Source organism: Oryzias melastigma, linkage group LG6, assembly GCF_002922805.2.
Source record: "Oryzias melastigma strain HK-1 linkage group LG6, ASM292280v2, whole genome shotgun sequence".
Lineage (NCBI taxonomy): Eukaryota > Metazoa > Chordata > Actinopteri > Beloniformes > Adrianichthyidae > Oryzias > Oryzias melastigma.
The window spans coordinates 29,776,645-29,792,150 of record NC_050517.1 but is presented as its reverse complement, the minus strand read 5'-3'; the positions used below and the strand labels follow the sequence as shown (position 1 = coordinate 29,792,150).

Genomic DNA, 15,506 nt, shown 5'->3' with positions numbered 1-15,506 from the left:
CTTTAGTGCGTTTGGAAGCGGGCAGTGGAGGCGTGTCCTTTGTTCAGAAACACACAACTCCACACTCGTGCCGCACACCCGCCCTCTGCGTTTAGGTCTCAAACCTGCGTTCAGGCGGGACTCTCCGGATGAGGAGCTGGGATGAGGCGAAGGTCTGAACCCCGAGAGGAAGCAATGAGTCTAAAGAAGAAAACGGTCATGCTGAGTTTAGTGTTTCTGTGTAGCGACTGTTGTCACTCCTGCCCGAATCCTTCCGTTTCCTCGATGGCGAAGAGCAGCTTCTCTCTGAGCTGCTCCAGACTCTTGTAGGGCGGCAGGTCCAGACGATTGAAGCTGAGACAAAAACAGCAACAGTTCATGGAGGGAAGACTTCACCGTACATGAAGCCCAATCCCAAATATATGTCATAACAACCCCACCTACTGTCTTTTGACCACTCAAGAGAAATGAAGCTGCTCTGAGCCCCCCCGCAGAAGCTGAGACTCACCATGTGTGGCTTCTTGGAAGCCAAGTCTCCTTCCCCACTTTGTCTATGCAGAACTTCTGGGGACCGTTACTTCCTGCAGAACACAAACACTCCAGGTTACAAATCGTGAAATGATTCGACATGTTTATTTGTTTGTTTGTTTCCCCAGTTTTCATTTGAGGATTCATTTCTGTCTTGATTGTCAACATTCAGCTCCGTCTGAACTCATAACCATCATCACAAACACACTTTTGGCAATAAAACTTTATTGTTGGGCTGCACGGTGGCGCAGTGGTTAGCGCTCTTGCCTCACAGCGAGAAGGCCCCGGTTCGACTCCCGGCTGGGACCTTTCTGTGTGGAGTTTGCATGTTCTCCCCGTGCATGCGTGGGTTTTCACCGGGGACTCCGGCTTCCTCCCACCGTCCAAAAACATGCTTCATAGGTTCATTGGTGACTCTAAATTGCCCCTAGGTGTGAATGTGAGAGTGTATGTGTGTGTGATTGAGGCCCTGCGACAGACTGGAGACCTGTCCAGGGTGTACCCCGCCTTCGCCCTTCAGTAGCCGGGATAGGCTCCGGCACCCCCGCGACCCCGAAAGGGAAGAAGCGGACAAGAAGATGGATGGATGGATGAACTTTATTGTTCCAATGCCGTCGACGTCTGATTGGAGACCCCATGGGGCCAAATTTAGCCTCTTTTTCTATGTTTTAGTTGCATTGATCTTTCTTTTTAATAACCGTTTGTTATCTGAGAAAAAACAAATTCATTTTGAAAACTCTGAAGGTTCCTTTCTTGGGTTCTGCAGGGATAATGCTCAAAGAAAAGACATTTACTGATTGTAATTTTAATTATTTGTGTATATATGTCAGAAATCTGATGAGTTTTTTTCATCTCATTCTTATGAGCTAAATCAACATTTTATTTTGAAATGCTGCATTTGTTAATCCTGGTACGGATTTTAAATGAGGCTGTGAATGTTGAGGCGTGAACACGATCATTGATAAATGAATATGTGATTAATTCGTGATTAAACCTCATTTGTTAATACTTTTCTTGCCCTCAGGCGTCCTGCCGTGCAGCTGTGAGATCTAACTTGGAGGTTTCAAAGTAAAGTAGCAGATGGTGGTTCCACGCGTCACTGAGCGACTTCTGTCGGATGTGGAGCAGTTTTCCAAAATAAAACGTCCTTCAGAACCCTTCATCTCCAGAGCCCAGATCATAGAACCTCCTGCAGCATAAGATTTGGGCTCCAAGTTTAAAAACAATAGAGAATGAATTTAAATCTGAACAAATGGCTGAGACTACAGATAAAAATGCTAAAAAGTTTACAAATGTTTGGTACCTATGAGCTCAGCGAAGCCTCCGACCGGCAGTCGGCAGGTTCCCGTCACAAACTGGAGCAGACGGATTCTCTTCTCGTTGTCCATCTCCTTCACCACCTGCAGGAGCACAGCGTCAGTCGCCGGACGCCACGCTCGACCTGAGCGCTGCCGCCACGCCTGAGCGCGCTCACCTGCCAGAACCAGTGGATCTGCTTGCTGTTCTTGGTGTAATGGCGGTAGATGGTGTTCTTCTGCCAGTCGGCCAGGTCGATCTCCTGCATCCCGCAGAGCATCAGCTGCGTGGAGACAAGAACCGCGCTCAGTCTTTACACTCGAGAATGAAAACTTCACTCCTGCTTCTGAGAATTAGTTTCCTTCATGGATGAGGTCGTGATCCTCTGCTGGTACTGAACCAAACCCGGTCCAGACTTTTAGGGAACATGAACTCTCCGCTCTCACCTCCAGCTCCTTCTCGTCAAAGTAGCGCAGCCACTCCAGAGGGACCACCTCGTTGAAGCCGTCCAGGAAGGCCTTGGTCTGCTCCTCCACGCCGCGCGTGAACCTCCAGTCCGTCAGCAGGCTGCAGAGGCGAAGGCGGAGCTTTTAGACCTCCCCTCCCCCTGAAGGTCGGCCCGGACGTTTGCGCCGGCTCACCTGATGTACTCGTCCTTGTTGTCCTCCGTGACCAGCTCGTTCTCGCCATCGTCCTTCAGCTGGTGGGTGGAAACCTTCCCCAGGATCTCCATGTCCTGAGCGAAGTACAGCTCCACGCCGCACTCAGCCAGGTTGTTCTCCCTGAAGAGAAGCATCACCGAGCGGCGAGATTCTGACCTCAGTCATCAGACTCTGAAGATCAGCAGGATGAAGTTTGAAAGACCTTAAACTAGATCTGCATTCACGCTTTAACTAAAACTTATTTTCATTCTGAATACTCTGACATCTTTGCTGCAAGAAAATAATAAATTCTAAGAAAAGAAAATCTTTAAAAAAAGTCATAAAACAGAACTGGACGAGTGAAAGAAGTCAGCACAAAAATGATTCACTGAAGAAGATGAGAAACTTTTTACGACGGAGTATTAGGGCCACCAAAAAAAAACTAATATTACGACTTTTAATCTCGTAAATTTACGAGTTTTTTTCTCGTAAATTTATGACTTTTTTCTCGTAAATTTACGACTTTTTTCTTGTAAATTTACGAGTTTTTTTCTCGTAAATATATCAAAGTCGAGGGGAGCCTACAGTCCAGTGAATGAACGCCGTGAGCTGAAGCAGGCCGACCAAACTGTGAAAAACGTCGTGGATTTCATCAGGTAAACTGAAGGTTTAAAATATTTCAAGTGTTTGGAAGTTTCTTTATTTGATTTACAATTTATTCATGTTTTATTCGTTGATGGTATCTTGCAGGATCTCTCCAGATTACGTTGATGAAGCCGTCGATATCCGCGCAGCTGTTCACTTCCAGTCATTTCGTCCTCCGCGACAGACCAGATCTCCTCCAACTCTGTGCTGCTTCCGCCTGAAGAGGACGAGTTTTCTGAATTTTCAATGTTCTTGTGCTAACGTAACAGACAACTGTCATTTCTCTGTTGTTTTGTGTTGAGACGGGACGTTTGATTTGGAGGAGGAGGCGTCCGGATCTGTTTACATTCTCCTTTGGTTTCTGCGCATGTCAGAGACGTGGCGTAAGGGGGTGAAAGGGCTTCTGGGAAATGAAAGGCAAAATAAAGTGATGGACCTGATAAACACGCATTATTCTGAGCTCTTTATTTACATATCAAACTCCACACTACCGACACCGAACCAGGAAATAATTTGGGTTTGAATCACCAAAAGGTTCAGAATTTCTTTGTTTTTAACACCGATCTGGAAATAAATCTTCACAAGATACTCCACGTCGGCTCTGATAAACAGACACATTTGGGTTTGTTTCTCATTAATTTACGACTTTAAATCTCGTAGATTTACGAGATTAAATGTCGTAAATATAGCCTATGACTTTTAAAATCATAAATGTATGACTTTTTTCTCATAAATTTACAAGAAAAAAAGTCATAATATTACTTTTTTTTTTGGTGGCCCTAATACTCCGTCGTAACTTTTAGAAATTAATGAAATCTGCTAAATCGTCTTTAACTTTAGGACAAGAATTCTTCCTCAAGTCGTTTATAAAAACACTGATCCGGTGCTGTTCTTAATCACATTGAGCTTTTCAAAATAAGATGATATGAGCAAAATTAAAAATAAACAGGTTCATCAAATAAGTTGTAAAGATGAAGTCTCTCAGCTGAAAGATTGAAGGGAGTTTCCATAGAAACCAGTACAGCCTGATGAAAGTTCTGCTGGGCGGTTCTACTTACTTGACCCACATGATGGAGTTGTAGAACTCGGGGTCGATGGACTCCAGGTCTTTGAGGGTGGGCTTCTTGTCCAGCATGCGCTTGTAGAAGGGCAGCGTGAAGCCGGTGTCGATGAACTTCCCGTGGTACAGCGCCTGCAGGACGACAGTCACAGTCAAGGACAGCGTCTGCAGTTTGCAGCTCAGACTCAGAGAAGATCTCACAGTCCACACAGAAATCTGACAAATGGAAGTTCACAGCTTCTATCCCAGAGACTTCTCTGACAGTTCATGATCACAAAGACTTGAACCAGAACCATGAAGGTGATTTGATGGAGAAGTCACAGAAGAATAAACTGAGCAGCCGGGAGCGTCTGCTGGTTTCCTTTGGTGTTCAAAACCAGACGCTCCTGCTTTAAGAATCAAACCCTCACAGTTCAGATCTGGGAGGACAGACTTGATCCTGTTGATCGATCCGTCCGTCCGTCCGTCCGTCCGTCCAGCCGTCTGGCTGTCCGTCTGTCTGTCTGTCTCACTGTCTGTCTGTCTGTCTGTCTGTCTGTCTGGCTGGCTGGCAGGCTGGCTCTCAGACGCCAGACGATCCCGATGGGAGAAGAGAATTCAGAGCTCTCATCTGGGAAGGAACTCTTTAAAGAGCATGTGAGGAGTGCATGAGTGGAGTGCATGTGAGGAGTGCATGAGTGGAGTGCATGTGAGGAGTGCATGTGAGGAGTGCATGAGTGGAGTGCATGTGAGGAGTGCATGAGTGGAGTGCATGAGTGGAGTGCATGAGTGGAGTGCATGAGTGGAGTGCATGAGTGGAGTGCATGTGAGGAGTGCATGTGAGGAGTGCATGTGAGGTGTGCATGTGAGGAGTGCATGAGTGGAGTGCATGAGTGGAGTGCATGTGAGGTGTGCATGAGTGGAGTGCATGTGAGGTGTGCATGTGAGGAGTGCATGAGTGGAGTGCATGAGTGGAGTGCATGAGTGGAGTGCATGAGTGGAGTGCATGTGAGGAGGAGGCCAGCAGCTCTGGAGGCTGGCAGGAAGGGTGCGGCGGTGAGGTCATGGTGTGGGAAGGAGGTTTGGAGCCGGTTCCACAGAGATGCTGTAACTGAACTTTGACTGAAAGGAGGTTGAATCCACCAACACTCAGTCGCTGCCACAGAAACATTCAGATGTTTGCAGGACAAAGAAGCAGAACTACGATGGAAACTGTTTCAGACCTCGTTTGTTTCAGGATCTCAGGTTTGATTGAACTTCTCTTTGAGATTTGTTTTCTTTCATTCAGAGCCAGAAATGAGGAATGAAGAATAAAATCTGTCAGAATCCGTTCTCTCCTCCTGAAAAACTTGATTGTACAGATTAATGCTCTCTCGCTGTGGTAGGAAGCCTCTTTTTCTAGAGTTCATCCTAAGATTTAAATCTGATCTAATCCTCCATATGTCATTCAGTACAGCTCCATCAAAAACTAAACTAACAAAATCTTTCAATGAAAATGACAAAGCGTGTTCGGAAACAGGCAGATAGAGGGAAGTCAGAACTTTAAAAGGTTTGTAGGAACAAAGCAGGAGCTCACCATGGCGATGAAGCGGCCGATGAAGCGGAAGTAGGTGAGGTGGTCGGGGTTGATGGAGGAGGCCGGGTTGATCTGCAGGCAGTAGTTGTTCTTGCCGGCGTATTCGAACAGACAGTACATGGGGTTCAGGACCTCGTGAGACAGCAGGAAGAACCACTCTCTGCAGAGCCAGAGGACACACGCGTTACTGCCGCCCAGCGGAAACGCCGCTGCTACAGCAGATTTAAGGGCAGAGATGCTGGAGCCAAAGATGGACACATTTCATCACATAGAACAGAAAGTCAAACATTCAGGGAAAACCTGCCAACGGTTAAAACATCTTTGATGTTTGTTTATACAGAAAACCAACAAACGAGATGAGCTGCTTTCATCTGATGTAAAGAACTGAAGGTTCTCTTCTTCAGGCCCACTCTGATGAAACTGGTGTTTTAACAAGTCCTCGGGCATTTTTCTAATGATGGAAACAAATGAAGAAACTCAGATTAAGTATTTCCTTTGAGTATTTCTTTATTCACATCGTGAATCAGGAGAAGATGAAAAAAAGCAGCTGGACAAAGCTTGTATGCGAGATGTACACGCTACTACGACGCGCGACTACGACGCGCTACTACGACACAGTACTACGACACGCTACTACGACACGCTACTACGACACAGTACTACGACACGCGACTACGACACGCTACTACGACATGCTACTACGACATGCTACTACGACACGCTACTACGACACAGTACTACGACACGCTACTACGACACAGTACTACGACACGCTACTACGACACGTAAAAACTACAGGCATGAAGCCCAATGAGGCAAATTGAATTTGTGATATTGGGCTATATAAATAAAATTGAATTGAATTGAATACTACGACGCGCTACTACGACACGCTACTACGACGCGCGACTACGACACAGTACTACGACACGCGACTACGACGCGCTACTACGACACAGTACTACGACGCGCGACTAAGACGCGCGACTACGACACAGTACTACGACGCGCTACTACGACACAGTACTACGACGCGCGACTACGACGCGCTACTACGACACAGTACTACGACGCGCGACTACGACACAGTACTACGACACAGTACTACGACACAGTACTACGACACAGTACTACGACACACTACTACGACACGCTACTACGACACGCTACTACGACACGCTACTACGACACGCTACTACGACACGCTACTACGACACGCTACTACGACACGCTACTACGACACGCTACTACGACACGCTACTACGACACGCTACTACGACACGCTACTACGACACGCTACTACGACACGCTACTACGACACGCTACTACGACACGCTACTACGACACGCTACTACGACACGCTACTACGACACGCTACTACGACACGCTACTACGACACGCTACTACGACACGCTACTACGACACGCTACTACGACACGCTACTACGACACGCTACTACGACACGCTACTACGACACGCTACTACGACACGCTACTACGACACGCTACTACGACACGCTACTACGACACGCTACTACGACACGCTACTACGACACGCTACTACGACACGCTACTACGACACGCTACTACGACACGCTACTACGACACGCTACTACGACACGCTACTACGACACGCTACTACGACACGCTACTACGACACGCTACTACGACACGCTACTACGACACGCTACTACGACACGCTACTACGACACGCTACTACGACACGCTACTACGACACGCTACTACGACACGCTACTACGACACGCTACTACGACACGCTACTACGACACGCTACTACGACACGCTACTACGACACGCTACTACGACACGCTACTACGACACGCTACTACGACACGCTACTACGACACGCTACTACGACACGCTACTACGACACGCTACTACGACACAGTACTACGACACGCTACACGCTTCCTGCTCCACGTTCTGATGGATCCACTAAACCGGATCCGAGTGCGTCCGTTTTGCTGTAAGCTGGAATCTAAATCAGAACCGTAAGGCTGGATAGAAATTATTTTCCGTTTTTGTTTGACCCGTGATGTTGTGAGGGGCTGTAAGCTACCCACAACTCAGAGGCGAATTCCTTCTGAAGTCATGCTGCCCTGCAGTAACTATGTCCTAGAGAGCGACATGATTTTGGCTAAAATTAAAATAATTTGGGTTAAAAACAACATGATTTTGACCAAAAACGACATGAGTTTTGCTCAAATTTATATGATTTTGATTAGAAACAACATCAACTTGGCTAAAATTGAAATGATTCGGGCCAAAAAACTGACAAGATTTGGGCTGAAAACATGAATTTGGATAAAAAAAACACCATGATTTTGGCTAAAAAGAGGTGATTTTGTCTGAAATCGACATGGTCATAACTAAGAGAAGACGGGAAACGGTTTCAGATCAAAAGAAGATCAGAGAAGGACTTTCCTTCAGTTTAGACATCATTTAAAAAATGAAGTAAAACATTTTTATAACTCAGGTTGAAACGACTCGATAAACAGAAGACTGAACAGCCGATCAGACACACTGTGGAGGAATGAGTGTTAGACAGAATGACCCCCCCGCCCTTCAGCAGCGGCGGCGCTCCCAAAGCCCCGCCCACGGCCGCGGGGGCGTGCACAGCGCTGCGTGTTATGGACTGAGGGACGGACGCAGACACCTCCCAACATCCCGTCCGTGGTTCTACCCTGTGGTAGAACAGCATGATGTCACCTACCATAGGGTAAAACCACTGACGCGACACCGGAGACAGACACAATGCAGACACAAACCAGAGGAGAGCCATGAGACACCAACACAGATACACAGATGCACACAGCAGGAGGCGGGGCAGGAGCAGGGGGTGGGGGCGGGGCTCCAGGAGGAGGTGCTGGGACGAGACGGAGTAGTTTTCTCTGACTGATGAAGACGTTCAGCAGAACCAACGGCTGATTGAGACTGACCATTAACTCTAGTTTACCGTCATCGTCAGGCTAATGTGGTTTGCTAACCGCTAAAGGAGCCATCCTAACAAATATGGTGACACAAATGCAACACCTTTCTGATTTAAATAACCAATCAAATGAAGCCCTTCATGCAGTCAACAACAGAACAAGTCTGCAGAGGAAGAAGCTCTGCTCACCTGCAGAGACTGCTTCAGGACATGTTCTATGGTCAGTGTGTGTCAACAGGTCTGACCGTTTTCTTCTTTTGGAGAATCTTTTAATTTCAGTTATAATGATTATTTAAATAAAACTTTGACAGTCAAACGGAAAAGCATCAGTATTTAGTCTATCGCAGGTTTTTCTGCTGCCTCTCTCAGACGGATCTGTAAAAGTGAGAATCTTAACCACAGCTCAGACTAGAGGATCAGTGCTGAACCTGGTGATGCAGCATCCCGTTGCTACGGCGACAAATGGAGAAAACGCTGCCATCATCAGGTTATTAACATAACTTTGACATTTAGAAATGATGTGAGTTCTGAGGATCTTCACCTCCAAGTACGTTTGAACAGTTTTACTCATTAAAACACTGACGTTTGTATTGACTCTCCATCACTGAAGCTGCATGTGGGATCCACAGGAGGAAGCTGCCCCCCCCCCCACCCCCCACCACCACCACCACATATATAGACTTCCCACAGGTGATGAGATGCACGAAAACCACACAGGACAGAATGAGAGTGGAGGCTAAAGCGGAGGCGTGTCTGGACGTCTCACCTGGCGATGCCGCCGTAGTCCAGCCCCTCCTCCCCCCTCATGATTATGTAGAGGCGACGGCGAAGATCGTACGGCTTCACGTTCATGATCTGATGAAGAGGAGGACAAGTAGAAGACATTTAGAGCAAAAGGAAGGAAAGTCTCCCTGATGGTGACATCTCAACAAACAAATCAATAAATGACAGTCAGGATGAAAATGGATTTATTGACGGAAATGTCGTCTTGCTGGAGTGGAAGTCAAACTGCTTCTTCTGACACTGACCTGCTGGAAGGAATCCTCAAACAGCGTCTGTCTGGACACGGAGATCTTCACGTGGCTCGGCAGAGCGTTGGACTGCAGAGCAAAGACGACGAGAGGTCAGTTAGAAAAAACAGAATATGACCCGAAGCTGCAAGAACGAGGTTTCACATTCCTGACATCCTGCAGAAGAAACCAAAGCCCCGCCCACTGTGTCAGGCACACCTGTCTAACTGCTCGTTAGTGAGGATTTCTAATCAGCCAATGACCTGGTCCAGACGATCAACTGAGCATCAGAACGGGACAGAGCTGACGGCAGAGGACATGTTGGAGTCCGACGGGCCGGTCTGAGAGTTTCAGGATGTGCTGGATTTTCACCCACAACCAGAGGTACTAATGTGGGCTGGTGTTGATGGTGACCGAGCGTGCTAACGGCGACGGTCCACTGAACAGGAGCGAGCAACACGAGCGCCGAAACATGAACATTAAAAAGGTGAACTGCATTCACTGAGAGAAGTGAGACAGAAGACGCATCTGTCTGTCTGTCGCTCAGTGTGTTTTCATCAGCGGTTGAAGGTCATTTTTCTGGACATTTGAACCCTTCAAGAAAGCTCCGGTTATGTTAGTGAGCGCTGCTGCTTTCCTCCAGCTTTCAGGAAAACAATCCTCACTTACTGTGTTTGCTCTTCAGAATAAAACTCAGCAATAATGTATATGTTTGCACAGATCCTTCAACACTTACATGACACAGGAAACGGAACTGGTGGTATTTCCACCGAAAGCTGCGGTCGTACGCGCCGGGAGAGCCGCCCTGCCGTGACCTGCCGACACAAAGACAGTTTTCAGGAAAAGATCATGAACACAGAGGGATGACAAACGGATGATCGCGGCTGCGGGTCTGAGTCGTCATTGTGCTCGGAATAACAGAAGCTGCAGCTGTGTTAGCTTAAGCTCTGCAGACACAAACCCACAAGAGCTGCGTCAGCAGCAGAAAAGCAGAGAAAAGACCGAGCTCAGGAGGAAAGAGAGAGGCCTCCAATGTGCTGGCGCTGCGACGGCCGAGCTGCCGGGCTCGTCTCGGTGCGGTTAGGAAACGGAGACCGCAGCAGCAGCAGAGCGCTCGCCACGGTTCCAGAGGAGCCGCGGCGAGCGCTCTGCTGCTGCCAGCGGCCTAAAAATACATGCAAACATCAGCGGGAAAGGCCGTCATGCACATGCACAGCAGCTCTGCACAGACAAGCACACACGTGCACACACAGCCAATGCAGTAGCTGCAGATCTGTCACACATCGAGCTGCTTCATGGCAGGAAGAGCGTGAGTGTTGGAATGAAGAACAGATGCTGAGGAACCAAAGCAACGGAGCAAGAATCAATGGAGAACAGATCAATGGAGAACAGATCAATGGAGAAAGGATCAATGGAGAAAGGATCAATGGAGAACAGGTCAACAGAGAACAGATGAGCTCAGTGATGAACAGTCTGTCTGGTTTCTGCTCTTCCAGCTCTGCAGGTCAGCAGTCAATAGTTACCCTGGCTCAAACCCGGGTCTGGGGTCTTTAAAGGTGGTGGTACGCGAGTTGTGGTCCACAAAATACCGCACTCCCTCCGCGGTGTACTTCATCTCCCAGCCCGGGGGCAGGGGGTGCTCCTTGATCATCCTGCAACAGGGAGAGGGCAGTGAGCGCGGCCCGCGGAGGCGTGGCCTGCCGGGCCGCCGGGCTGAAGGTCAGGACGCTAAAGCATGCACCAGCCTGCTGGGAGGTTGCCGCCGAGTTTGTGGTTCTAAGGTCAAAGCGGTGAAAAATCTCAACGACTTTATAGGTGAAAGAAGCAGAAAATCACTTCAGTTTGAGGGTTTTTCTGAGAGAACGAAGCTGCACATTAAGTAAAATCATGCAGAGTTTAAGTCGACTTGTTTCGAACTACATCCCGTTAATTACTGCTAAATAATGAGCTGACAGGTCAGGTTTATCTGCATGAAATGAGCCAGTGGTCCGATGGGATAATAAGTGATTCTCAGACCAACAAAGACAAAATGATCAAATGTTGAAGAAGATCTGCATGAGCAGAGACTGGAGGAATTCCAGAGGATGATCTGATCAGAGAGGTTGATCTGATCAGATCATCGTCTCTGATCAGAGAGGATGAATCCATCGCTGCTGCTTTCTGTCTGATGACCAGACGCTTCAGCACTGCCTAACATGCACACACACATGCACACAGACGTGCACACACACGTGCACCATGGCGGAGCGTCTCTCACCCTTGGGTCCGGGGGTCATCCCACTGCGTGGTCCGAGTGTTGTGGTTGACGAAGTAGACTCTGCCGTTGTCCTGACGCTTCTCTGCAGACACAGAAGGGGGGGCAGGAATGAGAACGAGTGTCTTTGAGGGGGGGTAAAAGTCTCCACCATGAGAGAAAAGCGGCGTGTCGGTGTGATATTTCGCTGCGACTCGACATGCGCTGCAACTCTGGAGCGCGCATGCAGACCGGGTGAACAGGCAACACTGGAATTTTTTTCAGGTAGCGTCCTCCTGAAAGCCATGCTGTGTGCAGCGGCCAGAGGGGCGAATGGGCCCCCCCTCAGAGGCTCCGACATCTTTTCCTCATTAGAATGGAGGGCCCAGAAACAGTAGTACTAGCATTACAACACCCCCCATTCACTTTGAAACCCCCTCCTCTTTTTTATTGGCTACCATCTTTACCTCCATCAATACCCCCCCCCTTTTTTTTCTTTTTGAGTCTGATCTCAACCACAGACGGGAAAACGGCTCAGCAGTCTGAGCGGAGCCAGCACTCTGAGGTCTGATGCACCGCAGCACACTGGACGGGAACTTCTGGAGAGAACGCCACCCAGAGCGGGAAACCGCCGCTGGCCGGAGCTGCCAGCAGATTAGAGAGTAGGATAGGATCCTGCTGGATCTGATGGGGAAAGTATCGGAGGCTGATCCCGGGATCACACAGCTAGCGTTACGGCTTCAATGCGAGCGCCACAGTCTCCACGTAACTTTAAAAGTGCGAGAGGAAATCCCACTGCAGACGATGACGTTCGACCTCTGTGGCGCTGAGAATCTGTTTCCTTGGGTTAAAATTGTCGCCAGACTCCACAGCTAATAACAGCAGTGAATGAGGTGGGATTCCTGTATAAAAATGTCGGGTGAGTTCAGAGTTTAGTGTGGCCGGCAGCAGATGATGGCTGCAGCTGATAGCCGTCTGCTGCAGCTAGACCGCTCCGGCATCGAACCTGAGCTGGAGAGCTGGCTGAGCCCGGGGGACACTCGCAAGACTTCAGTGGGTCAAGCGCAGTGATGACAGCGGCGAGGGAGCACGGCGATGGCGGAGCGCGGTGATGACGGAGAGCAGGGATGACGGAACGTGGCGATGAAGGAGCGCGGCGGAGATGGCGGAGCGCGCCGATGATGGAACACGGTGATGACGGAACACGGCAATGATGGAGCGTGCCGATGACGGAGCGCGGCGGAGATGACAGAGTGCGCCGATGAAGGAACGCGGCGATGACGGAGCGCCGCAATGATGGAGCGCGGCGGAGATGGAGGAGCACGGCAACAAAGGAACGCAGAACCGACTGAAAAAACAAGTTTTCTCCAGTGAAAATGTAGATCAGTGCAGGGAGGATAAATCAATCAAAGGCTGACGTGCTGACGTCTAACTGCACGCCGAGCAGGAAACGGGAGGCGCTGCAGGAGCAGAACGTTTCAGCTCTCTGAGAGGCTCACAGACGATCAGGATTAGAAATGAAAGGCAGGACGTGAAGGTTAAGAGAACTAATGCCATGAGGCACACTTACCCCATCCGGGAGGCAGCGGGCCCAGAGGGTCATTTTCCACCGGCGCACCAGACGGCTGGGGGGGGCAGACAGACAAAGCAAATCCAGTTATGACACTTTCACCTCCATCCGGACTTCTCCAACTGTCCTCGTTGGTGTGAAAGCCTTCATGTCCAGCTCAGGAGTCAGGACAATCAGGAGTCAGGAGATACAACAGTTGACAGCAGACAGTTTTGGCGCTCTGGTGTGTGTGGCTGCAGTGCGAGGTGCGGGAGCGTCCTCACCGCCGCCGCGGCGCGGGGCGACTGAGGGAGCTGGCCGCCGGCAGTTCCTTTGCTTTCCCAAAACTCCACGCTCAGGAGGAGGATGAAACAAAAACACAGTTCCAATGAGCTCAGTGGCTAGATGCAAGTCCCGCCCCCCTCTTTTAGCGCTACTGTGAAAGTAGGCAGGGAAGTGTGATGTCTGAGGGAACTGAGGGAACATTCATGCTGGTTCCAGACTGGACAACCCCCACCCCCCCACAGCCCCACCCACCAAACCCTCACAAAAGGCACCTTTATTCAACCTGGGCCTGGAACCACTGGGTTTTACTCAGCCTGCAGTTACACACACACTTTAAGGGAAAAAAAGGTGTGTGTGCCACGATGTAGAAAGTTTGTCCACAGCAAACAGTCAGTGAAAAGCTGCTTTCTTAATACAGGAATGAAAATGAATAGACGAGGAGCTCTGGAGCTCCAGATGAGAAGATGCTTGTTGGGATGCAGATGATGATCCCGCAGCATCACACAAAGATCCAGACCAAACCTCCTCTTCACAGGAGCAAACTCTGTTTCTGGGCGGCATGAAAGGTGGACCTTCATGAAGGCGTAGCGTCTGGGCTGAACCTGGACAGAGCTCTGAACAGCAGCTTTTGTCATGGAAACTGTGAGGGAGTCGGGACGGAAAACAGCGGGCCAAAGTGGGCACAGAGCGAATGTGTGTCGCTGCCATCCACAGCAGCAGCCCCACCCGCCACAACTCTGTGCCTAAAAAAGGTAAAAGCAGAGCAGGATAATGATATAAAGACACGGTGACCTCATCCTGGCTCTGACCATTCAGGCTCTTCCAGACGGAGCGGGGAAAGAAAGGCAGGCTGAGAAAACAAGGGAGAAAGCAGGCGGAGGGCGGCGAAAGCCAAACGCCACCGGCGGGAAAGTGTTAGAGCGGGCAGTGCCGGCGAAGACGGCCTCAAACCCGCAGCCGTGACACAAAAGACAAACGAACTGGTCACGTTTCTGACTCAACAAACCAAAGGTTTACACATCTGAGAGTGAACGGGGACGATCAGGGAAAACACTTTCATGTTTCACACAAATTAAAAAAAAACAGCAGATATTATCACTTGAGCTTCCTGACAAATTTCTCATCTAATTCATCAAAGACCAACTTCAATATAATGTATGTTTTGGGGTTTTCAACATGATCTTGTGGATTTATCAGAAAATGAAGATTAAAATCCGGTTGTTGATCACATGACTCATTTAATGGGAATAAAGGATTTTCATCGCAGTTCTACAACATACGTCAATTTTGATACATCTCAAAAACCACCTCCACCAAGAGGAGAAACTTTTTTTCAGATAAATGTGAACTTTTTTCTACATTTTCATGTTTCCATTAAACACATTTATTATCACAAATCTATTTTGCACAGTTCAATGATCAATGGAGACGCAGCTCCTGCGATGCAGCAGAATTCTTCCTCACAAAATAACACTGTGGTTTTATCACTGCTACAGTCGTACAAACAAAGAGCAGCCGAACTGCTAAAGTAAAGAAGAAGAGTGTAAATCGGAGTAATCTCATCCCCCAGAAGGTCTGCATTAGCAGAAACCTTCAGGTGAGAATCCATATCTGAAACCCTGCAGTCACCTTTGTATAACCTGTGAGAGCCTCAAAGGAGATGTGGCCTCTCAGCCCTCCTTGGCTGTCATGTGCTGCAGAGAAGAAATGTTGCACCTGAACTCAACATTACAGCCCTGTGAAGACATGAGCTGAACTCAACCAGGAGGAGCGCAT

General features: G+C 48.8%; 1 protein-coding gene across 1 annotated transcript in view; it reads right to left on the bottom strand.

Moving 5' to 3' along the window:
- Positions 1-5: 5 nt before the first annotated feature.
- Positions 6-15,506, bottom strand: part of wwp2 (WW domain containing E3 ubiquitin protein ligase 2) — a gene marked incomplete in the record, with an annotated part of 68,161 nt that continues 52,660 nt past the window's right edge. Inside the window, 14 exon segments of the mRNA XM_024281274.2 lie at positions 6-333; positions 488-560; positions 1,811-1,907; positions 1,982-2,086; positions 2,250-2,370; positions 2,445-2,585; positions 4,148-4,281; positions 5,705-5,864; positions 9,420-9,508; positions 9,682-9,753; positions 10,400-10,478; positions 11,187-11,315; positions 11,921-12,002; positions 13,467-13,521. Of these exon segments, the coding sequence (XP_024137042.1) occupies positions 234-333; positions 488-560; positions 1,811-1,907; positions 1,982-2,086; positions 2,250-2,370; positions 2,445-2,585; positions 4,148-4,281; positions 5,705-5,864; positions 9,420-9,508; positions 9,682-9,753; positions 10,400-10,478; positions 11,187-11,315; positions 11,921-12,002; positions 13,467-13,521 (1,437 nt within the window).